Source organism: Pagrus major, chromosome 4 (assembly GCF_040436345.1).
Source record: "Pagrus major chromosome 4, Pma_NU_1.0".
Lineage (NCBI taxonomy): Eukaryota > Metazoa > Chordata > Actinopteri > Spariformes > Sparidae > Pagrus > Pagrus major.
In genome coordinates this window covers 38,896,462-38,922,381 of record NC_133218.1, presented here as the reverse complement: position 1 = coordinate 38,922,381, position 25,920 = coordinate 38,896,462, and the positions used below count along the sequence as shown (strand labels likewise).

General features: G+C 44.8%; 1 protein-coding gene across 1 annotated transcript; it reads right to left on the bottom strand.

Moving 5' to 3' along the window:
• Positions 1-1,590: 1,590 nt before the first annotated feature.
• cngb1a (cyclic nucleotide gated channel subunit beta 1a) lies at positions 1,591-22,279 on the bottom strand. Its single transcript, XM_073463896.1, is given in 31 exon segments — positions 1,591-1,800; positions 2,643-2,826; positions 4,040-4,186; positions 4,470-4,588; positions 4,755-4,838; positions 4,987-5,084; positions 5,163-5,322; positions 5,465-5,606; positions 6,072-6,194; positions 6,822-6,886; positions 7,365-7,451; positions 7,706-7,756; positions 7,854-8,062; positions 8,366-8,611; positions 8,703-8,851; positions 8,946-9,029; positions 9,566-9,683; positions 11,531-11,758; positions 12,770-12,954; positions 15,700-15,741; positions 15,958-16,095; positions 16,748-16,839; positions 17,558-17,563; positions 17,657-17,778; positions 19,950-19,977; positions 20,072-20,132; positions 20,292-20,321; positions 20,933-20,987; positions 21,082-21,170; positions 21,259-21,371; positions 22,187-22,279. Coding segments are annotated over 31 exon segments (3,558 nt in total).
• Positions 22,280-25,920: the final 3,641 nt, after the last annotated feature.

The following is a 25,920-nucleotide window of genomic DNA, read 5'->3' as shown; positions in this document are numbered from 1 at the left end:
AGTAACCAATATGCTTCTTCTTTGTCCCCAGACTCCCTTAACAAATGTAGTGATTTTAAGAGTTGTTGAGTTAAAACAAACTTTATAAACATTATGAAACTGTCTGTCTCTGACAGACTCTGAATCATTGTCTCCTTCTTGTAAATTCAGCATTAAATGAAAACAGTAAGTTGTGTGTTTCCTTGTAAAAAGTGTCAGTTTGTGGCAGCATGGCTGCACCAGCCTGTCTGCTTCTGTGTCTAAAGTGCTAAAGTCTGACCTGCCAACATTTAGCAGCTGTTTGAACACACTGTTTACACTGATTTCACCATTTACACTCAATTTATGAAAGAAGAAACATTTTATTGATCTAAACATGTCACATTTTACAGATACACTAAACAGTAACCAGTATAGGCGACTTCTTTGTCCCCAGACTCCCTTAACAAATGTGTCAGTTTAGTGAGTTGTTGAGTTGGAGACACTTTATAAACTGTGTGAAACTCTGTCTCTGACTGATTCTGACTTATTTGTTCCTTCTTGGAAATTCAGCAAATGTTCTACATGAACTTCTTTCTGTCTTTGAGCAGAAACATGAAGTCTGTTTGTCTCAGTAATGGACGAGCAGGAAGTGACATCAGACCACAGGAGGTCAGTCAGACGCAGGTTAATGCAGCTGTGAACTGACAGACTGGTGACACCAGGTGTGTTCAGGGTCTAAACCTTCACACTGACCCTTTAATAAACTGCTGAGTGACGGTCTGAGCTGAGAATCGATGGTCACACACAGATGATCCTGTGTGACCTGGAAACCAGCAGAGTGAAATCATTGAACGTCATTAGAGTCGATCTGTGTCGGGCGAGTTATTGAGCGGTCGGCGGTGGAAACAGGAAACACATGACAGGATCACAGCTGGATGTTCACAGAGTTCACAGCCTCATCACACTGCAGAGCGACATCTGCTACACGTCTACCTCACTATTATACATCTAAATCATAATCAGTCCACAGCGAGTCAGTGGCTGCACAGAAGCAAAGGACTCTGGGAAACTGAGTTTCATGAGCCGAAGATCTGGAGCTGATCTGAACATTTTTAATTATAAGTAATGACTGAGGTTTACTGTTTGGGTGAACTGCTCCTTTAATTCAAACACAGAGGTACGAAACTACAAGCACATCAGAACTAATCATGTTCTGTGTTGTTGTGTTGTTATTAATATCACATTAATTATCTGGACATCACTTAATGTTAAACACAGTTTCCATGGCAACAACAGACTACTACAAGCCGACTGAGAGGACGGGTCGTCTCCTCGGTCTCCGTCCTCGCAGCGTCAGCAGGACGGACTAAGACGTGAGCAGAAGACGCTCGCGAGGGAAACGATTAAACAGCAGAAGAAGAAAAAAATTCAATTAAAAAAATATGTGTGCGATGTTTTAGCTTTTTGCTGACTGGTGTGTTTTCAGTCACATTTCATCCACCAGAGAAGAAGAAGCAGCCGGACAGAGACCAGAATGCACTGGGGTTTGTCCTCTCCTCTCTCCACCTCCACCTGACACCCACCAGGTCGCTGAAAGGCATTCTGGGAAGCAGAATCTGTCCCGTCAGATCACTCCTCCCCCGTCTTCTTCTTCTGCTCCTCCTCTCCCTCCCCACGCGTCACCTCCACAGTGAGCACCTCCTCTCCTTCCTGTCGTGGCGTCATCCTGATGACCACCGAGCTGTCGGCCGTCTCCGTCACGGCGTCGTCGTCGTCCCGAACCAGAGTGACAGGGATCGGAGAGCGCCGGTGTGTCGGAGAGGGAGGAGGGACGGGAGCCTGGGAGGGACAAAAGGGATGGAGGGAGGAAAACATGAAGAAGAAGAAGAAGAAGAAGAAGAAGAAGAAGAAGAAGAGTGGCTGAATCTGCCCTTTCTTTCTTTCTTTCTTTCTTTCTTTCTTTCTTTCTTTCTTTCTTTCTTTCTCTCTTTCTTTCTTTCTTTCCTTCTCTCTTCCTCCAGAATAAAACTTCCAACAGAACGCTGTTTTACTACAACTACAAACTCTAACATCAGACGTCATCTCTGTGTTTTATCTAAAAACTGTGGTGCCTTTTAACATATTTTGAGGATTAATAATAAAAAAGGCAAAGTAGTCTGATTACACCTGCGTCTGTAACTGTTTCACATAATGTTACATTTCTGTATTTATAAGAACTAAACGCACCAGTGACGTGTTAGTGTCTCGTATCTGCAGATCTGACTCCACCTTTAACTTTAATAGTCTATGAATTATATTAAAATGACGTTAGCTTCAGTAGCTTTGACCACTTTTTACTCTGATACTCTGAGTACATGTCAGAGCCTGTACTCGATTACTTTTACTGGAGTAAACAAGCTGAATCAGTACTTCTACTTTTACCAGAGTCTAAGTATCTGAACTTAGATCTTCCAGGATCACGACGACACGACGAGACACATTAATCAGCGTTAGCTACATTCAGCTAATCCTCAGCTTCAGTTCTAACACTAACTCATCAAACTGATATCACCACACGAGGTCGATGAGTTGAAGCATGTAGTTATTGTGCTGCCTCTCTGCACGTTAGCGCCACCAGCTGTCCATCAGTGGAGGAACATGAACCACCAGCAGGTAATGAAGCAGAGCGGATGTTGTCTCACCTCTCCGTCCTCCGTTTGTTTGTAGGTTTCTCTCAGTTTGGTGAACGTTCCCTTGATCCCTGAGATTTCCGTCACCTTCAGAGCCGCCTGGAACATCTTGGGTGTGTCCGGTCTGGGCGGGATCACCTGGATCGCCTCTTTACCTTCCTTCTCATCGGGCTTTTTGTCCTTCGTCAACATCGTCCTGCACAGACACAGAGACACAAAGACGAGTTCAGTCCAGAACAGCTCAAAAACATCAACGTGAAACACGAACAGACGACAAAAACCCTGGAGTTTCCTACCAGCACCTACAGCACATCCATCCAGTCTGCTGCAGCACCATGATGTGACTGAGCAGATAACGGATCAGACCTGACCCGCTTCTCTGACTGTCTGCAGCGGCGAGCACAACGACCTGAGTGAGCAGATTAGAGGTGACTCTAATCCTGTTGAGGACGGACGACACAGATCAGACGGGAGGAAGACGACGAGGGAGACGAGACGGAAGCAGAGCAGAGCGACAGGAGACGCTGACCGGGTCGGCTCCCGATCAGATAAGGATCAGTTTATGGCTTAAATCAATATTTGAATATTTGAACATTGTTAATGTGACGTTTGGGTTTGAACACAAACAAAGTGTCACACTGACTAAAAGATGTATGAACGAGACGACAGAGACCAACTCACTGAGTTTAACTCTGAAGCAGCTGATCGGTGTCAGAGCTCAGAGTCTTTATCAGCTGCAGCGAGAAACTAATGAGACAGAAAGGAAACGGCTCAGAGAGTCAGATGAAGAAGAAGAAGAAGAAGAAGAAGAAGAAGAAGAAGAAGAAGAAGGACGAGTGGAATAAAACAGACGACATCTTTGTTTCTGCATCAGTTTGGATCTGTGTGTTAAACTGTCTGTCGTGAGTCCGACTCAGTTTTAGGAGTGAAATTAAACTGTTGGGAGCTTCTGATGGATGGAGAGTTGATTATAAAACAACGTGACGCATCAACACTTTATTTCTACACATGATTTGTTTTTGAATACTTTTAAAACTCGCCGTATTTGTTTGAAATAAACAGATGAATTCACGTCCATCATCCCTGCTGACGCTCAGTCATCCTCACCAACACTCAGGAAGTAGCCTAGCTTAGCATTTAACGACAGGGCTTTGAGAGTCCGCCACCTGGTGGTCAGACGTGGTACTCCAGCTTAAATGGTTAAAAATGGCGTCCTGTAGCGGAGACATGTCATAAAGGTCTGGAGAAAGAGACACTGAGGTCTTTGATCCTCTGGAGGACATGAACGTCTCTAAATATCAATAATGTACATTCTGTGTTTGACAGGAGAAACGACTGTGAGCTCCACGCTGCCCTCTGACCCTGACCCACGAGCCAGGCAGCAGCTCGGAGGGCGGTCCGTCTCTTACTTGGCCTTCTTGCGGAGGAGTTTCTGGGACTCTGGGTAGTGAACCAAGATCTCAGCCAGGTCCTTCTTATCCAGGATGAAGAGGTTGGCGAATCCGTGCGCCTTCACGTTGGCCGTGCGTCTGTTCCCTCCGCCTCCCGCCAGCAAACTGACCAATCACAGACGAGAGAGAGGGAGAGAGAGGGACAATGTTAGCATGCCACCAGTTTGCATGCTAACATGTTAGCTGGTGGAATATTGTACTAAAGGACAGTTTTCAGGTCTGTGAGTCTTCAGGATTGATCCTGGTCGTTGTCAGAATAATAAAGTGTTGCAGCGACAGAGAGACGTCACGGACGTGATCATCAGTGTATTGATCAGCTGGCCAGCAGGCTGCTGCCCCACAAACAGCCTGTTAATTGGTTAATAGGATGACAGGAAGCAGCTCTGACCTGATCTCACCGAACACCGAGCCGGCTCTGATGGTGACAAACACCGTCTGCAGGTCAGGACCGCCCACCACCTGGACCTCCCCCTGCTTAATGATGTACATCTCCCTGCCGATCTCCCCCTGCAGCGCACACACACACACACACACACACACACACACACACACACACACACACACACACACACAGCGGGTCAACACACACGCACACACACACACAGCGGGTCAACACACACGGCTGCAGCAGCGCTCGTTAGCAGCTTCAACAGTTCAGACAGGTGTGTGTTACCTTTTTACAGACGAAGTCTCCGGGCAGGTAGACGACAGACTTGAGCCTCGTCAGCAAGTCGAACACCATCTGTCTGTCACAGCCCTGAGACACACACACACACACACACACACACACACACACACACACAGACGTATATCACACATTCAGCTCTTCTTGAAGTGAAGCAGAATAATAATCTTTCAGCTCATTCAGTCACATGAAGCTCATCGTCTCATCGTGTCCCGCTGACCTGAAACAGGGCGACTTTACTGACGATGGCGTAGTTGACGTCCACGGCGATGTCGAGCCTCATCTTAGCAGGAAGTTGCACCAGCAGCTCCTGTTCGTCTGTACAGACAACAAGATGAGCTGCAGCCATGAAGAGTAACTCATTACACTTACTGCTGTTAGACGCCTGTTTCTTACCCAGCATGCCCTGGCTCTTCCAGGTGTAGTCGTACCAGGTCTTGATGCGGTTCTGGACCTCGTTGGGGATGTGGTAGGAGTTCATGTACTTGACGGTGCTGTCCATGCTGGCCCGGTAGTAGTTCTCTCCGGCTGTCGCAGCTCCGACGACGTCTCTCATCTGAGACAGAAATCACATCACAGATTCAGATTCCTTTTCTTATTTGTTTTCCAGTGAAGCACTTTGTGTTTGAAGGTCCTGTTTAAATAAAGTTATCATGATAATAATAATAATAATAATAAACAGCTGGTTGATAACCGACCTGACCGATCATGATGGAGAACGCAAAGACGCCAACGAAGTAGTTGATGAGCTGGAAGCAGATCTCAAAGACGGTGGTCGGGTCAGGCAGTCCTCCGATCGTGATCAACGTCTTCACGGCAAAATAGTAACAGCGGATGTAACTGAAGGAACAAAGTAATGTGATTACTAATGTACGCAGGGAGTCCAAGTAAAGTTACTTCACCTCGCTGCTTTAAATGAAACATCCTGTTTGTTCACGATGTTCAGAGCTCGATCTTTTAAAAGCTCCATGATCCAGTTTTTACATCAGAACATTAAAACATCTCACAGACACGTCGAGGATCTACATGACAACACAAGAGTTTAGTTTGCTGGTTTTTGGGTTTTAACAAAAAGTATTATTTGATTTCACCCTTTTTCTCTACATTCATTTCCTCTTCAGGCTGTTTCAATCTAATAATCTTTAAGTATCTTCATAAGATTTTATAACTTGTTACTGACAGAATTATAAAGTTCACTCACACAATAAACTCACTGATGAGTAACAACTTTAAGTCTGAATTTCTTATTTCAGTCGTCTTTTTATCTTTTTATCTTTTTATCTTTTCGTCACGACGGTTTCTTACGCGTTGCCTTTCCCGTTGTAGACCCACTTGGTGGATCCCAGACCTTCGTAGTCTGAGCCCCAGTAGAACAGACAGGCGTTGATGTGCAGAGAGTACAGCAGGTAGGTGGAGGTCCGGATCACCCTGACACACACACACACACACACACACACATTATTGTGAGAAAGTGGCGGCTAAATGTTTTACCTTTAGTTTACTGAGTTGTTGCTCTGTCTCTTCGTGTGTTATCAGACCTGTTACCAGCTGTAAACACTGATTTCTGTCTCTGCTGCTGAAACTTTCATAACTTAATGTTCACAGATCTTTCATCTGATTTAGAAATCTGGGAACAAGAACCGAGTTCCTCCACCGGTTCTCACAATGTTTAATTATTTCACATGTTTCAGAGGCTTCACACGACAAGACGACCTTTAAATGTCCTCCTGACGTCAACCTGCTGCCAGAACATCTTCATATACACATTTAGTCTGAAGCGATTTAAATAAACTGGTTTTAAAAAGAGGTTTTATTGACGTGTTGGTGTTCTGACCGACACGCTGACACCTCCAGAATCAGAACAAACACACGTCCGCGCTCTTCAGGCCATCGTATCCTCAACATGTATAAATCCTCAGTGTCTCTGCTGTTGTTTAACTCAACACTGAAGAGGAGAAGCTGCACTTTGTCTACAGACATCCTGACCGATGTTTCAGAGGACAGACTCGCTGACAGCGCCCCCTACAGGCGTCTGTGTGGTGACTCCGTCCTCACCTGTAGATGTACGCCTTCTTCATCACAGCCTCCATCCTGTCGTTGAACTCAAAGAAAGCCATGTACTGAAGGGAGAAGACAAGAGTTGTTCATCGTCTGCAGAACATCTGCACCAAACACACGTCGACACTCTGCAGCAGCAGCATCTTTAGAAAACATCTGGAACATCTTGTGATTGTTTGTTGATTATCTCGGCGGCAGAAGTTGAAGGATGTTGAGGCTGAAGCCAAATCAGCACTATTCAACTGAATGCACATGATAACATTTTAGATACACCAGCGCCCCCTGCTGCTGCCTAATGTCACTGAGCTTACATTACTGTTAAAGGAGCACTTCGTAGTTTTATAGAAGAAATTCAAACTGAGACTTTGAATATTTACAATATTAATGAAGTAACAACACAAACTGTCTCCATCAGTGAATAAACCAGCTGCCAAACAAAAACAGGCATTTTATTTTCACTGATCTAAAATAAAACATGTTTGAGATCATCTCTGAGTCAAACATCACAAGAGTCTGAGGAGGAGCTGGAAACATCCTGACCTTCAGCAGACGAGGGAACCTGAGCAGAGAGTTCACTCCGGTGAAATAATAAAAGATCTCCATCGGAAACAGGCTGATGACGTCCATCTGCAACACAGGACACACATCGTGTTATTATTAATGTTCAGAGATGAGTTAAAAACACAGTTTTCATATTTAATCCATGAAAAGCTTGAAGTCGTTTCTGGGAGGTGAACTGGTTTAATTATTGTTTATACTGTTGAGATCTTTGTAACTTTATTTTGAAAGGTGCTTTATAAATGAAGTTATGATTGTCGCGACCTCTCAGATTCATCCAGTCACAAACATTAAAGTATTTCATCTTTTAGCTTCAGTCTCACCTTAAATCTCTCGGTGGTCATGTAGTTTTCTCTCATGTCTTTTTTTTCACACTGAAAGAAAAACGTTTCAGGTTAAAGACGTCGTTTCTGCTCAACTTAAATCAAAACACAGATGTTTTGTTTGGACATTTCTGTTGAGGTCACCAACCACGATGTCTCCTCCGCGGACGAACTGCAGTCTGGGCTGGAAGACGAGGATGTCGGTGATGTAGACGAGGTCGCAGGTGTAGTCGGCCAGCAGCCACAGGTGGATGTTCTCGGGGGTTTGGTAGGGAAACGCCCAGCGGACCGGGATCAGCCACACGTTCCAGTTCCACGCCGCCACCACAAAGAAGAGCCAGATGACGTAGATCAGATCTGAGGGGTCACACAGAGTCCTCATCAGGTCCACTGATAGAGAGTAACTAAGTACATTTACTCAAGTACTGTGCTTAAGTACAATTTGGAGGTGTCTGGATATATATCTTGATATACATATAAATGCCAGGTGACAAAATCCAATATCACAATATTTTGAAGTGGTTTTGTTCTGACTTGATTCTGTTGATGGTAAAATACACATTTACAATAAAAGACTGAGCTTAAATATCGATCTTTTATTGTGAAAATCGATCTGGATTATCGGATGTTTGGATATTTCTGTCTGGATCTGCTGCTCACCGGTGTACGGGTCGATGCTGGAGGGGAAGCGGTACTCCACGATGACTCGGAGCCAGTCGGGCAGCACCGGAAGTTTGGGCAGTTTGGGCAGTTTGGGAATTTTTACTGGTTGTCCCAAAATTGTAAAGGGGAGCACGAACTCCTTCTCCTCCTCCTCCTCTTCTTCTGCTGCAGGAGCTTCATCCTTCTTCTCTTCTCCTGCAGGAGGAGGAGGAGGAGGGGGAGGGGCAGCAGCTTTGCTCGGGGCTGCAGAGATCAGACAGAAACGTAATGAACGTGTTGTGTTTTTAACGTTATTCAGGTGATTCACACAAACATCAAGCTGTAGGAGTCGTACAGGCTGAGGGCTCCTCTTCCTCCGACTCGTCCGGGTCCACCAGCCGCTCCCGCTGTTGCTCTGTCCGACCTTTAAAGAGCCCGACGAGCTGGTACAGACGGTCCTGGATCACCACGCTGCCCACGCTGGCTGCTGACAGAGGACGTGTGCTGCAGGAGGACAGGACGGAAAACATGGAGGACGGAGGAGACAGAGGTGTGTGTGTGTGTGTGTGTGTGTGTGTGTGTGTGTGGCGTCTCTCACGTGTCCTCTGCAGTCAGCAGGTCTCCCTGACTGATCCTCGTCAGCTCCACCTCGTCCTCGTCTGCAGACAGATCACCTGAAGGGCTGGAGGGACGACAACATGACGTCACGCTGCAGGTAAACACTCAGTGGCCACAGCTCCTGAAACCTCCTCAACATGGATTCAGTTATGAAGCTTCTCTCGTCGGCCTCCGGAGAATAATTCTGTGTGTTATGTGCTAAAATCAGGACGTGTTGTTGTTTGTTGATCCTCCTCAGACTGTGACATTAATTATGTTTCTCTCATCATTATTTTGAGTCAGATCTGTCTATTGAATCTCCACAGCGCAATTTTTTAAACAATTTCTTAGTTTTTCAAGAAACACATGAATGACACAAAACTACTGAAGTACAAAAAATATATAAAAAGGATGCGATTAAACAAAATAAACATTAAATAATTAGAAATATCAATAAAACTAAGAATGTTTTATTGAAATGACAGCGTGAACTCAAGCTGCATGGACTCCACAAGGTCGTTTTTTGGATCTTAATGGTTGTATTTTTGCTAAAATTAAAATTTTTCACAGTGTTGGATGTTTCAGCGCCGCCTCCAGGTGAGACGATGACGTGTCTGTTACCTGGGCTTTGACCGCTGCATGTCGGGGACAGTCAGAGTACTGGATCCTGGTTCTGGGGTGGTGATAATCTGGGGGATGTTCATGCCGTCCTGATCCACCTTCAGCCCTGGAGCTCCACCTGAAGAACAGAGCGGGAAACAAACAACTGTTGGACGACGGGAAACAAGTTATTATCTAAAAATACTGCAGTTCAGTTCATCATGGCTGTGAAACATAATTAATGTTTCATGCAAACAGCTGGCAGCCTGTTTTTGGACGAATGTTCCAGTAGTTTATAAAAACTTGTTGACACTGAAGACACCATGAGAGGAAGCTGAAAGCTCCGACAACCTGCTGAACATTATTCAGGAGCAGCAGATTATCTACTACAAGTGATACGACTCTTTTGAGGGACAGCAGCTTTACTCCTTTTCAGATATGAAATTGATTCATGCACAAACGTTGTTGCTCGATGCTGCTTTCAGGTCACGTTGGAGTTATCAGCTTCCAACCTGCAAACATCCACCACGTATAAGTAATATATTTATATTAATGTGCTATATTGTTAAAAATCACAGTATTTTTAACCCTCACATGACCATGAACACGAGACCCCTCGTATTAATATTAAAAACAACTCTTTGTTTTGTAATTTCTGAGGTCGTATTCACAGAAACATCCTGAGAACCGTCTCAGAGCTCCTGACGTAAACTAAAACCTAAAAAACTCAACGGAAACTTTTGTCTCAGTGAGGATGTGCGGTCGACAGTCTTCTAGCAGCTGTGATTGGTCGATCAATAAATAAAAAATAAAAATGCACTGGAGAAATTGATTGGTCTAACCTTAGACTGTCGTCTCTGTTAAGAGAAGGTGTCATGATGAATATTTTTTTAAGGAATTAAAATCTCTTTTGAATAAACTGTAGCCGTTAGAAGTCTGTGGTTCTGATGCTTCACAGGAAGACTGTCCTGGGTTCTGAACCCAGCTGTGACTGGGCCTTACTAAGTGGAGCGCTCGCTCCGGTTTTCCCCCATCAGAACATAAACATTAGGACAGCTAAGATCTGGACCTGGTCCCCGGCACCATCACTGCTCAGCGATGGGTCCAATGCAGAGAACAAGTTTCACTGAGTTGAATAAATAAAGATTCTTGTTCCATGTTCCTGTCTTCATCTGGATCCAGTGTTGGATGTTGTGATCACCTTCATTTCTGTCATTATCGTGTTAAAGTGGGTTTTCATGTAAATGAGTTCTGGCCTCTCTGGACTGTCAGCTGTTTGTGGTGATGTCACTGTGTCCCTCTGTCTTCCACAAATGTCCCTTATAATCTATAAAGTACTGAACGGTTTCTGATCTGCAGCTATGTTCTGATCCATCCGGACCTCTGAGGTCGTCAGGTTCAGGTCCGCTCCAACTCCCACCTCCTTTAGATCAAGACTGAAGACCTTCTGCTTCACAGCGTTTCACTGGAGCTTTGGACTGAACTGTGACTTTATTCTTTAGACTCGTCTCTTTTAAACCTTCTGTTGCAGCTTACTTTCCTATTTCTTAACCTGTTTTAATGTTTTGTGTCTTAACCTGTTTTAATGTTTTGTGTCTTGATGGCTTCCTGCTTGTTTTTAATGTATTTTAATGTAATTGTTATGCCTGTAAAGCACTGTGAGTTCTCTTGTGTCTGGATTGTACAAAGAAACCTGCCTTAAAGCTTAAACGTGTCTATGAAGCTCAGCCTATCACAGCACAGACATCCACCTGATGGAGCTTCACCTGCAGTGTGGTGAGCCGGCAGCTTGTGGCGAAGCAGTGCGGAGCAGCGGAGCATGATGGGAGTGATGATGAGGAGGGAGTCGGGCTGTTATGGTTTGTTTGGCACTTTAAAGGTTTGGATCTACACAAACAAGAGGCGTCTATGAGGTTTCTCTCTAAGGGTCTGCTGCAGGAGGGCGGGGCTAAGGCTGCTGAGGATCCTGGGAGTTGGAGTAAAGGCGTCTGAAGCGGCTGGCGATGTTCATGCAGCAGAGTCGGGCCTGCGCGTGGAGCTGCGACAGCTCCTGGGTCAGCTGGGCGAGCTCTGGCGGCAGGGTCGGCACGGACAGTTTGGGAGGGGTGAGGTCGAGGTTGTGGTCGCGCATCAGCTTCCTGCAGCTCTCCAGACACTCGGCAGCGTGAGGGAACCGAAGCAGGAAGCTCTTTATCGGAGAACAAATGTCGGGAACTGGACGGAGAAACAGTCAAAAGTCAAAGAAGAGATGACAGGAAGCAAGAAGAAAGTCTTAAATCTAAAGTCTAATATATAAGATGACACGTGAGCATCAGTGTGAGTTCTGAGGTCTGGTTCTGTTCATCAGAATCATTAAAGGCTTTTTGTGACTTTATTTACCAGGTGAACCTTCAACATGTTCAGGGTCACGACATGTCACCTCACTGAGGGTCAATATAATCATGTGCTTGTGTTAAACTCACAGGACATAAACATTTCTTAAGTTATGAATTTTAAGTTATGTCTGAAGTTTGGCCCTCTGAGCTTTATTTCTGCATTTTCATCTGTAGGATTTTACAAAGTCTCGTGAATTTAATTAAAGGTTCAACGATGAGTTTCTTGGAATGAGTCATAAATCCAGAGTGAATCGTTACTGAAGCTAAATCTTCAATCAGTCGAGTTTATTATGAAAAAGAAAATGTGCAACACATCTGTACGTAAACAATCTGATTTATAATTTGTGTCGCTCCTTCAGGTGTTACGTTGGTCAAAAGAGCCGTTCTGAGAGAAGTTACTTTCGGCTCTCACCTCCTCCTCCTCCTTCTTCTCCTTCTCCTTCTTCTTTTTCTTCTTCTTCTTCTTCTTCTTCTTCCTCTTCTGCTGCTGCTGCTGCTGCTGTACTGGCCTGAGAGAAGAAGAAGAAAGTATGATGGCCTCTGATCCTCTGAGGAAGAGTTCAGAGATTCTCAACTGGACCTGTGGACCTGCACACTGAACAGCAACCAACACCCAAGTATCACTTATTTATATGTTTTGGTAAATGTGCTCCTCAAATGTTGCAGAAGAGGTGGAGGTAAAACCTGAAGAGAGAAAATCTCTCTCCGTGTGGTGAGAACAATGTTTTATTTCTGACAGAAGTGATGATAAAAGCTTTAGACTGGGACAGAAGCTCCGGACACGAGGACGAGCTGCAGGATGTTTGAGGAACAGATGAGTCCGAACAGGAGGCTCGTGGTCACGGTATACAGAAACGTCTGAAGCGTTTCACCTGATCTGTGTCGCTGCTCGGGGCCTCTGGAGTTTGTGGTTCTGGTTGCTGGATGACGGGTTGGGAGACCGGACTCTCCAGGTCTCTCCTCTCCGAGGCCGGCTCCACGTCCGTCGACGAAGGAGTGATGTCGTCTTCAGCCGGACAGACGTCCACCAGACACCTGGTGAAGAAGAGCAGGAGTCAGGACAGAATAAAGTAAAATCATGTTCGGTACAAACACAGTTCTTTGAGTCGACCCATAAACAGCAGCTCAAGACAGATTCTGATGGACAACAAGGACAAAGACTGAAGTCATTCATCATCTGGTGAACACGAATGTTTCATGTCATGAAGAAGAGGTCAATATGTTTTATTGGTTATTTCCAGCTGTTCCTTCAAACCCCAAAACACCAAACAGTCAGTTTAACTTCCTGAGTCATAAAATGTTTAACTCACTCAGGTTCTGTTGGAGGAACCAGCTGGAAGTGGATCAGGGTTCTGTCATGTTTGTGTGAACTTTCTCTGACTGTATTTAACGACCTACCTGTTGTGGTTCGCTCTGATTCAAGTCAGCAAAAAGCAGCAAAGAATAAAGTTTAAATATTTAACAGGAGGAGACGCTGAGAGAAGAGAAACACATGCAGCAGCTGTTTAGCTGCCGGAGTTTACCAGCTAACCTAAAGCTAAAGAAGCTTAGCTTAGCTTAGCTTAGCTTAGCACAACACACTGACTGCTCGCTGAGAGGTTCTATCTTTTTAGCGGACTGTGCGGGGAAGAGTCTGGAAAATATGTGCACATAGGAGGAGTTATCGTTTCTATCGTGTTTAACGTTGTGAAAGGTTTTATTTGAAGGCAAACAATGTTTCCCTGAACCGCACAAAACAAATGGAGAATCAGAACTGGACTGGACTCAACATGGGATGAGAACTCCGGTCTTCAGATGAGGTTTTCAGTCTCTGATCAACACTTACATTATGTGTTCACTGCTGCTGAGCTCAGCCTGCAGCAGAAACACTGACTGAAGTAAGTTTGTTCTACGGAGCCAGAACATGATGAGCTCTGCTCGTGGAAAAGTGGATCAACAAGTGATTTTCATGGCCAGAATCTCGAGATGCAGCAAAGGAACGGTCCAGTTCTGACAAACAGCCTCTATGAAGAGCAGCAGCAGGGCAGAGCAGAACTTCAGCTAACTCTACAAAGCCAGAAGAAGTAGAAAGCTGATGGTACTGAAGAACAAGCACAGGAAGTGTGCAACCCATACCAAAACACTTTGGGCTTTTTAGAGGTTCTTACAGAACTTTAAAGCATCATGTAATCTAACATCAGCTAGACTGATCCAGTATGGGTCGGTCCCTCCGTCTCACTGCAGGTACAAGCCTTCATCTATCTATCTGAGCTCACTGGTCTGTTTGTGTCTCGTCCTCTACAGAAGTTTTCTTATGTCCCTCAGGACTCATATTGTCTTCACTGTCCTCCTGCAGGTTCTGCAGCCTGACGGTGTGCAGCGAGGGACAAACAAGACAGAGAGCCGCCGTCAGATGCTTCAGCTCATCATGTCAGAAAGCAGGTGGAGCAGAGAGCTACAGACAGACTGTCAGGGCCGGAGCATGGCTCGCTAATGTACAGCTGCATTACTGTCCTTCAGTACATGTTTCAGGTATCTGTCCTGTACCTGAGTCTCTCTGAGACTTTCCCTCTTTGAACACAAACATCTGAACTTTCTCCTCCTCACAGCTTCAAACAGCCTCGTTACTCTTTAGTTTGATGCATTTGAGGTGAATTATGGATTATTGTTATTTAGCGTCATCGCACGCCGCCTTCCCAACGTCACGAGACTGATGTTGACCTATCAGAGCACATCACGCACGGCAGACGCAGCGAGACGAAACAAAGACGTAAAAGACGTGAACAGACAGAGAGGGAGGCTGAATGGGGAGAAAAGGCGTGTTAGTGTCTCGTATCTGCAGAGAGTTTCTTATTTTCTCACTTTGTTGCTGCTCGGGACGCTTTACCAACCCAACATGTGGCTGTTTGACGTCCTGGGAATATCAGCTGTCCGACTCTGTGTACTCTCAGGAGCCCCAAGTCGGACAGCTGATATTCGGACCAAAAGGGGGCGTGCCTCGGTGAAATGTTGTGAGACAGCTGTGAGATTTCCCACTTTGCAACTCGGGCGAGTGGTGTCGCATGCATCTGGAATGCAGCATAAGAGGCACACTTGCAAGGCAAATTCTGTTTGGGTTTATTCAACTAAGATGGGCATGGTGTGACCCGTGTATTGTTTTCTTGTTTGTTTGTTGTTTTTTTACTGTAACTGACCTCCAAAAGAGCAGAAACAGGGACTCAGCAGGTGGCCCTCCATGTAAAACTATAGGGACCACAGGCCATGTATTATTTATGTTTTGTGCCCTTCAGTGAAGGTTTTTTGTTTGGATTAAGGCACTAAATGCCTCCCTATATTACCACAGATGAACTGTTCCTGTTGCCATATCTTTTGAAATAACACTGCAGAAAGTAATCTAAAAAGATCAAATCAGATTCACTGTACTGCCTAAAGACTAGAAGAAGAAAACATGGGAGCGGTACAGGAGTGAAAATCCACTCCCGTGTCACCCTCTACCACAAATGTCCTTCAGGAGACTTTTTACTCTGATACTCTGAGTACATTTCAGAGCCTGTACTCTATTACTTTTACTGGAGTAAAGAAGCTGTATCAGTACTTCTACTTTTACCAGAGTCTGTTTTTACACAATTATCTGAGCTTCTACTGGAGGAAACAAATATAATAATATACGAATAATAATAATACAAATATCTGACAAGAATCTGACTCAGCCACGTCACTTCCAGTCGAAGCTGCAGGAGGAGCTACTAGCAGTTAGCATCAGTAAATGAGACGGCAGCAGGTCGGTGGGTCAGAACTTACTCTGGGTCGTCCTCATTCTCCTCCTCCAGGATGTTGGGCAGTCTGTCGGGAACGAACAGCAGGACAGTTACTGTGGTGAACTTCATACACACCGCAAACAAAGATCTTATCGTGTCGTGAAAACTAAGGTTCGTGTATTAACAGTTTACAGTGCTGCATTACCCCAGAGGATACTGGACTCTGAGGAGCTGACAGGGTTCTGACAGGGTTCTGACAGCATAGTATTTGTATTGTTTGTTGTGTGTTCATGTCGCTTACTGCTCGTTGGACTCTGGCAGCGTTTCTATGACGATCTTGGCTGAATGCTCCACCTCCAGCTGTCGGACCGCCTCCTCTGCTGCCTTCCTGGCCATCTCCTCTGCCTCACGGGCCGCCTCCAGACGCTCCTGCTGCAGTCTGAGAGACACGGACCAACTCAGACACTCGACAAAATTCAAGAAAACTACACCATTGCAGATTTTATGTTAGCTGACAAGGCCTTCAGTCAATATCTCACTGACGCCTCGTTTCCACACAGTTTAGTTTTGGGTTGTAACTACGGGCAGACGCTCTTCGTGTTCTCCGTTGGGAAATACATTTATTTACGGACAGAAGCTGATTATCTTTGTTAAATGCACGTCGAGCATTAGGGACAAAAACAGGACCAGTAATTGTGGCCTCCAGCTGTGCAGCCTGTTTTGTGAAACAACGTACGAACCGCTGACGTCATGCATGCACTCTACATGTCACACAGCTTGCATGCTGCAAATATGTGTTTTTTACTTAGAAAAAATATAGAAGTAGGGCTGTATTACATCCATCAGTTATGTAGTTTGCTCAACTTTCTGTGGTACACAGCGTACGATCTGTCTGAAATCCACCACAACAGTTCAGTTTTTGGAAACACATCAGAGATCAGGGAGGTTCCTGTAGAGATGAATGGACGTCAGGTTGACTCGGCTACGATCAGAGCTACTGTATGTGGAAACGAGACATTGGTACACCTGTAGGACGAAAAGAACAAACAGAAAAACACTGACGAGGACAACAGAGTTAATTAGTCGCTAACCTTTCCTCCATGTGAGCTAACACTGCTTCTCCAGCCTCCTTCTTGATGCTGTCCATCAGTGATTGGTCCATCTGGGTTCCCGCATCTTCTGTCTGCAACCAATCACAGAGAGGGATCTCAATCGAATTATGTTCACATTGAAGAGTCTGTGTCACGTAATATTATACTATGTATATATATATATATATATATATATATATATATATATATATATATATATATACTATGGTACCTTTTTAAAATATAACCATACTGATGCTATTGGCTCTCTCTGTGCTGTGCCATGTAGCTAACATGGTAAAAGTGCCATTGTACTCCCTTACCACCATGGTGCCGCCATAGTACCCTCGATGTACTCTGGTTAGCATTGTGAACAACAACTGGATATAAACATGCTATAATTATCATGTTAGCAAGCTATGTAGGTATTACGAGTGTTGAAGAGGTGGAGTCCACCTGAAACTCCCAAACCACAAGTCTTCATTCTAGCTATAATAGCTAACATTAGCTAACAACAGCTAACATTATCTAATGTCAGCTATAACAGCTAATGTTAGCTAACATTAGCTATAACAGCTAATGTTAGCTAATCTCAGCTTTCACAGAGGTTTGGTAACACCGGCTATGACAATCTACTGTGACCTGATGTCAGCTGTTTGTCAGCTAATTTATTATATATAATAAATTATATATAAATATAATGTTTAATGTCTGTTTTATTTTTCAGTAAAACTTCTTTCAGTTTCAGGTCCAATCTAAATCTAAATATGTCAGGTTTGGTTCTGAATGACAGGTTGTATTTCCTCTCACCTGTTGCTGCATCAACACAACAGAACATGTTCTGATTTAATCGTGACACAATGAGCCTCTGAAGCTCCCTCAGACGTCCTGACAGTGAAGAAGACTCACCTCCTCCTTCGACGGCTGCAGCTTCTCTGCTGACTCCTCCTTCACCTCCTGCTTGACCTCCTTGTTCTTGTCCGGTTCCACGTCCTCCAGCACCAGGTCCGTGTTCTGCTGCACGATGCTAACTGAACACCACATGGCAGGAAGAGCACGGCTGAGGGTATTTTGTGTGTCTGTGTGTGTGATATTGTTCTGGCTCATTTTTTATCAAAGAATTAATGAATTAATCTGTTTTGAATCTACATTTTGTCTGTTTTGGACATTTAATGATTATTTGATCGACTCATTGATTGATTGATTGATTGATTGATGTCTTCTCTGTGCACTTTCAGGTTTACCAACCAACAAAACAAAAACACTCGACAAAGCAGAGTCATTTTTCTTCTTTATTTTCATGAACATGCAGCAAAATGCTTTAAGAGTTGCAGAGTCAGCTGCCTTTATGTTTTCAGCACAGAAGCCTTAAAAAAGCAAAAGTTGAGTTCAGATCTGCGACTAAACTAACAAGAGAGGAGCAGCCTGGTGCTGTGGTGTGGGTCATTACAGGGTAGGTCCACCCAAACAGTAACCTGGTGAAGTCTCGTAGTCCACAGAACATTTCTGGAGCTTCACAGCGAAACAGAGTTGCAGCGTTCTGCTGAACAACTGACGCAGCTGGAGACTTCTCTCTGTCTGTCTGTCTGTCTGTCTGTCTGCCTGTCTGTCTGCCTGTCTGTCTGTCTCTCTGCCTGTCTGTCTGTCTGCCTGTCTGTCCTTCAGTTAGTCAGAGTCTGCTGTCAGTGTCAGTGTGAGCGACTCTCGCCAGCTCGTCCTTCTCCTTTTATTTTAAGGGGCTCTTGCCGCCTTTCCCCCCTGAAACAGAAGGAGAAGAGCAGCCCGGTTAGAGTCCGCCTCACCACCGACACCAGTACCTGCCAGTCAGTACACAGCTCGGAGAACCCATCAACCAATCAATCAGTTTATCAATGCAATGTTTCTACAGATGCAGTTAGAGAGTGACTCAACAAGTTTAAACCACTGGAGGTCAGAAACCTTCTGTAGAGACTTAGTTAAATAAATAACCATCAGTGTTTGAACCTCGCTCTGTGCATCATGACCTGCCTGCCTGTCATTGTTCAGCTGTTTCTTCACAGTGAAGTGAACCAACGTCACATCTGTAGCATCTGTTTATATCGTGTATATTATCTGTATATTAACAGAAGCCAGCTGCCAACGACTACATGAAACGAGTCCCTCTGATGCCCCGAGATCAGTGCTGATGATCAGTGCTGAAGATCAGTGCTGAAGATCAGTGCTGAAGATCAGTGCTGGTGATCAGTGCTGATGATCAGTGCTGGTGATCAGTGCTGAAGATCAGTGCTGATGATCAGTGCTGAAGATCAGTGCTGGTGATCAGTGCTGGTGATCAGTGCTGAAGATCAGTGCTGATGATCAGTGCTGAAGATCAGTGCTGATGATCAGTGCTGAAGATCAGTGCTGAAGATCAGTGCTGGTGATCAGTGCTGGTGATCAGTGCTGAAGATCAGTGCTGGTGATCAGTGCTGATGATCAGTGCTGGTGATCAGTGCTGAAGATCAGTGCTGAAGATCAGTGCTGGTGATCAGTGCTGAAGATCAGTGCTGAAGATCAGTGCTGGTGATCAGTGCTGAAGATCAGTGCTGGTGATCAGTGCTGAAGATCAGTGCTGGTGATCAGTGCTGATGATCAGTGCTGGTGATCAGTGCTGAAGATCAGTGCTGATGATCAGTGCTGAAGATCAGTGCTGATGATCAGTGCTGAAGATCAGTGCTCATGATCAGTGCTGAAGATCAGTGCTGGTGATCAGTGCTGGTGATCAGTGCTGGTGATCAGTGCTGAAGATCAGTGCTGGTGATCAGTGCTGAAGATCAGTGCTGAAGATCAGTGCTGAAGATCAGTGCTGGTGATCAGTGCTGAAGATCAGTGCTGAAGATCAGTGCTGGTGATCAATGCTGAAGATCAGTGCTGAAGATCAGTGCTGAAGATCAGTGCTGAAGATCAGTGCTGGTGATCAGTGCTGAAGATCAGTGCTGGTGATCAGTGCTGAAGATCAGTGCTGGTGATCAGTGCTGGTGATCAGTGCTGGTGATCAGTGCTGGTGATCAGTGCTGAAGATCAGTGCTAATGATCAGTGCTGGTGATCAGTGCTGATGATCAGTGCTGAAGATCAGTGCTGGTGATCAGTGCTGAAGATCAGTGCTAATGATCAGTGCTGAAGATCAGTGCTGGTGATCAGTGATGTTCATGTGTCAGTGGAGCTGTGGACGGTCGTACTTACTGCTCTGCACCTCGTCACCGGCGGCGTCCTGCAGGAGGAGGACAAATATGGTACCGACACGTTCAGTGATGACCTGTGTTTATATTATAATATATGAGAGATGAAGTATCACAGCAGCTCACCTGCTTCTGCACAGGCTGAGGCAACATGCGGCCAATCTCATTGAAGATCCAGCCGACCACACTGTCAACACACACAGCAGGTGTTAAACCAAACACAACTCATGCTCTGAAACACTCACACATCTGAGCGCAGTGTCACACTAACCAACAGTCAGTGTATCAGACGTTACGCTGGCTGCTGGGTGCTACTGTACTGTGTGATGGACGTGTTTCCACCTACTTGGGCTGCGGCTCTGCTTCCTTTGACGACCTGCGAATACAACACAAGACAAAAGTGTCTAACTGAAGTCACTTTACTCAGGATGAGGACAGTTTGTCTCCTGAGCGTGTCTCTGTTTGTTAGCTCCCTCTACTGCGAGGCTTCAGCTCAGTGGCTCAGTCAGGAGGTAATCAGATACTTTACTTTCATAAAAGTCCTGAATTTAAAATGTTTGTAAAAGTATGGAGATATACTGAGGGAAATGTCTTTAGATGAATGTAAAAGCAGGGTTTTACTGTTGAGCTCATTTATAACTGACACTGATGATTAATTTCTGTTTGTTAAAAACATTAACTCTGAGCCCAAAGTGACACCTTCAACATTAAAATGATTAAAATAGTTCAGTTTCCTTTACATCAGCTGTTTCAGCTGCTACTTGCTGAATGTTGCTGGATAGTAGAATTTATTACTGACATCATGTTTTATTAACTCTTGGAGGAAACATATAAATCTAAACGTTCATTAATAACATCGTTGAAAGAGTTTTTTTTTAAAGTCTCCTTTAAATAACTTCATTATCATTATCTTTGCTCAGCCGTCCCTCTCATCTCTCAGACTACATCTCAACATCTCCCCTCTGGAAGTATAATAACTGGTCTTACTCAGTGTCAGCGGCTGGTTTTGGGGCCGGAGGAGGTTCTGGTGCTGGAGCCGCTGCTGTTTAAAGAAGCAGGAGACAGTTAGAAATGTTTGTTCTGTCACACCAGAACATCAGCGTGATGATCTGAGGCCCACACGGAGCTGAAGGTACCTTTAGATGAAGCAGGAGCGTCTGTCTTTGAGTGGATCTCCGGCTGAGGAACCACCTTCTCTATTCCCTGTTTGATCCAGTCGATCACACTGACGGACACACAAACACACATCGCTTCAGACATCCACCTGCAGGCAGGTTTTCTTCCATCGCACTGACATGAATGATTTATCACACCTGGGCTGAAGAGGTTTGTTGTCCGTCTTGTCCTCTCGCTCTGGTTCCACCTTCACAGCGCTCACCTGAGGCTCTGCAGCGGAAACAGACCAGGCTTTTATTTAACGTCTGACCTGAGTCTCTGGATCTTTGTGTGAGACTAATATTCACATCTCAGATCCTCACCTGGTGCAGCTGGTGCAGCTGGTGGAGCTGGTGGAGCTGGTGGAGCTGCTGCTGCTGCTGCTGTCGCTGGCGTAGGCTGCACCTGAGGAGAAACAAACACATGAGGTCACGTGCATGGATGCAGGAACTAGTGGTGCTGAGGGGGCTGTAGCACCTCAGAAACGAGGCTAAAACACATGCCGAAGTCAAGAAAAGGCCCAAATAAATAACAATATGTCACTGAAAGTTTGACATTTTGGTAAAAACACGTATTTCTGTTTGCTCGGTGACCATTCGAGAGACTTCAGGAAGTAACTGGTTCTGATCCAGACTCCTGAAAAATGACATTTTGTTTTTTTTAAGCCTCAGTTCTTGTTCAGGTGTTCATGTATAAATTAGTGAGATTTTGTTATTTGGTTTATATTCGTGATATTTAGCTATTTCCTGGCTTAATGCTAAGCTAACTGGCTGCTAGCTGTAGGTTGATGGGAACATCGAACACTTTGATGTCCACACAGTACAGTCCTACAACACACTCCAAAAATATTTTATATTATTAATTTATTACATGTACATGTTATAACTAATCAACTAGATATGTTTTACTTTTATTAATTATATCTGATTTATAAACACATGAGGTTTATGTAGAAGTGTGAATTCATTCAAATAGAAAGCCGGGCCGGTCTGGATCTTTATATCTGTCCAGACGCTGCAGGACGACGTCCGGCTGGAGGTCGTCCTGCAGCGTCTGGACGTCGTCCTGCAGCGGCTGCTCGTGTACCTCAGCAGGCTGATCGGCTCCTGATGGCTCTTTGCTCTTCAGTTCAGGCTTCGGAACAACTTTCTCCAAACCCTGAGCGATCCAGGCGATCATCCCTTTGCTGGTAGAAAAACAGAAGAACAGCAGTGAGTGATGTCTGAATGCTGGAGGACACATCAGCTGCTCAGACCGGAGATCAGGTCGAACCTCTGAGAACAAATACGATGAGGATCATGTGACCAACTGAAGCAGCTGAATCTGAAAGTGATGATTTATGAAGGCAGGAAGGTTTTTATTGAATGTCTATAATTCTGGTCTGCAGGGTCACGTTATGAGTCACATTAGGACTGAAAAGAAAAATGATCATCTCCTCAGTTAAAGTTGAATCTATCAGGCCTGACTCCAGGAAGCTCACTATTTAGTCATAATCAGGCTGATGTGGTTTTAAAGCAGGAAAGAGTCCTAAAACCCAGGAATCATTCAGCATGTTAGCATGTTAGCATGTTAGCACTTCCGGTTCCCTCGTCTCAAAGTCTGTGAGAGTTTTTACTGTGTGAAATAAGGTGTGTTACAGGCTGAACATAAAATCCATCATTAAATGTCCCACAGTTTAATTATACTAGACTACAGAGGTTGTCGGGGACATTAAACGTCCTCACAGCGAACACGGAGACTCATCTGCTCACGAGTTCATCTGTGGAGATTATCTGGATGAACAGAACCTGGAAGGATCAGAAACTTCACATTATTTTCTGTCATAATCTAAATAAATCTCACAGGATTTTGTGGAGGGAACCAGAGATGCTAACAGTTAGCTACAATAATACATACCCCGCAGCTCTCTATTTGGCAAGCTTTATGCTGATGTGTGTATAAAGCAGCTCACTATTTAGCATTTTGCCTGTTGATGTGGCAGCTGTGGCTCAGAGGTAGAGCCAATGTCTTGTTATCAGAAGGTCACTGGTTCAATTCCCCTGGTCTGCATGTTGAAGTGTCCTCAGGCAAGATACTGAACCCCAAACTGCTCCTGATGTGCTGGTCGGCACGTTGCACGGCAGCTACTGACATCAGTGTGTGAATGTTTGAATTACTGCAAGTCGCTTTGGACAAAAGCGTCTGTAAATGTAATGTGTTTAAAGCAGCTCACTATTTAGCACTTTGCCTGTTGACATGTGTTTAAAGCAGCTCAGTATTTGGCAGGAAGTGGTCCCCTGTCTTTACTCACTCGTCTTCAGGTTTACTGTCGTCCACAGGAGGAGAACATCGATCAACACACAGAATATTTGAATCGTTATCAAGTTGTTTTCTGTCAGTGGACCATCACACAGATATCAGAACCAATCAGAACCAGTCAGAACAGGCTGGTCTCAGAGTACTGACACCGGAGCAAGACGAGTCTGGGTTCAGTCATACACTTGAGATCTGACTTGTTGTCTGCAACGAGACACGATCATCACTGTCCAGCCGTTCAGGTCCGAGTCAAGTCTCAAAGCTTAGTGAACCAAGTCTCAGTTCTATCAGAACAAGTCCGAGTCCAGTCACGAGTCTCTCTCTCACACACACACACACACACACAGTAGTTACCTGGGTGCTGGACTCTCCTCCTGGTGGTCGGCGGTGATAAAAGAAGCAGAAACATGGTAACTATCATCATACAGGAGACCTGACTGAGTCTCAGCTGTAGAACCTGACCCGGGTCAGCGGGTCTGATCTCACCTTGGTGGTCGAGTTGGATCGACTCAGCTTCGGTGAGACTGCAGGTTGAGGCAGAGCGCCGCTGATCCACATCAACATACCGGGCTGAGAGCCAGCAGCCGGGCTGAACACACACAAGAGTTTAACTGTGAACTTCTGAGCTCCATCTCTTTAATGTTTCTTTGTACGGAGACACGTGAGGTCCAAACGTCTGAGCCCACGGGCCACAACACCACTAGCAACATTATTATTATCACTGATGATAAAATGAGTTTAACAGTTTGAGTGAAAAGTTGAGTCTTTGTCCATGAGTGTCAGAATATCTCAGCAGCACTCGTGGACTCGTGGACTCGAGGACTCGAGGACTCGTGGACTCGAGGACTCGAAGACGACTTGTGCTGAGTCATTTTCCAGTCACTTCTGGCGACACGCATGTTAAACAGTGCAGCACACACACAATATAATGATGATATAATAATATCGCTGCACTGAGGTTTGTATTTAAGCCTCTAACCCTCTGTTCATCAACATCCTGTTTTATTTCCCTTCATCACTTTGGTTCTCGTCACATCTTGAGTCAGTAAAACTCACCCGTTCTCCTCTGCTGCCTGGGCTTCCTGCTTGGGTTTGTCAGCTTTCGGTGCTGTCATTAAAACAGTTGATATGTGTGTTAGTGTGAAGAACAGAACCAGAACAGAACCACGTGTGTTCACCGAGCGAGCGATCTCACCTTCAGCTGTGCACTCATCTTGAAATTTCACTTTCTTCTCCTGTTGAAAAGACAAAATAATGTCGTCTTACATCCACTAAGAATAATACAGGATTCATTTATTAAGATAAAACACATGTTTCATATATGAATATTTAAAAACCTTTATTTCTAAACTCAGTAAAGTCACTGTAACATGTTACTGTAACATGTTACTGTAACATGTTACTATAACATGTTTCTATAACATGTTACTGTAACATGTTACAGTAACATGTGTAGTGAAGAAAATGTCAGAATATCTAAAATGTTTAACGTGAAAACATTTATCTTCAGCAGAGTTTTAACATCAGCTGTACAACTGAAAATAACAAAATATCTGATCTGGATGTTTCATGTTGAATCCAAACACGTGAACAAAAAGAGGCGTGGTTTACCTGGGCAGGGGGCGGGGCTACTGCAGGGGCAGGGGGCGGGGCAGCGGCCGGTTTCTCCTCCTTCTGCTCATCGACTTTTTTGGTCGGGGGCTCAGGCGGCTGGGGAACGACTTTAACCACCCAGCTCAACATCCTGCAAGAACAGACACACAAACAGAGCGTCTCTGAACTGTCCGACAGTCTTTAACTTCCACTAGTAGAAACTGTTTTTATGGCAAAACAAAGACGCCACAAGGGCCACTGATGACTTTCACAAGGAAACTCATCTGCTGTTGAAGACCTCACGATAAGCCTGACAGCTCCAGCACAGCCTTGTGTTCGACACTTTTGTTGATGCTGAATCAAATATTTCACGATTCCATCAAATGAAAATAAATCTACAAACATTGTGGACAACGTCTCAGGTGAGGACGCACGTCTGTTGTGTCTTTAAAATAAAATCCTGTGTGTTTGAACAGTCGAGTTGAAGAGATTTAATATCAACATAAAACTGATAAGTTCTTGGACTCATAAACAAATAGAAAACAAAGCTAATCAGCTTGTTTCTGTAGCATTTACAACTGACCCGCTTCTCTTAATGGTGTTTAGCTCACGTCTGGCTGAGTGTCAGCCTCAATTACACTGACTGATCATGACCCTAATCCACCTCAGGAGGTCTGGCAGCTCCGCCACTGCAGAACCGTTCATCCTTTAATACTGGTTCAAGTTTGTCACTTGCACTTTCTAGTTAGCTGTCAGTCGATACTCATCAGCCGGATAACCAGTCGGTTAGTTAATGATCAGCCTGTTTGTAACCCGTCATTCAGGAAACCAGTTTGGTGTTAATGATGAACTCAGGTAATTAGACAAGTCTGTCGTCGAAAGGTAAACAGCCAGGTAGACAAATGAGCTAACTAACGAGATGGGTAGTCACA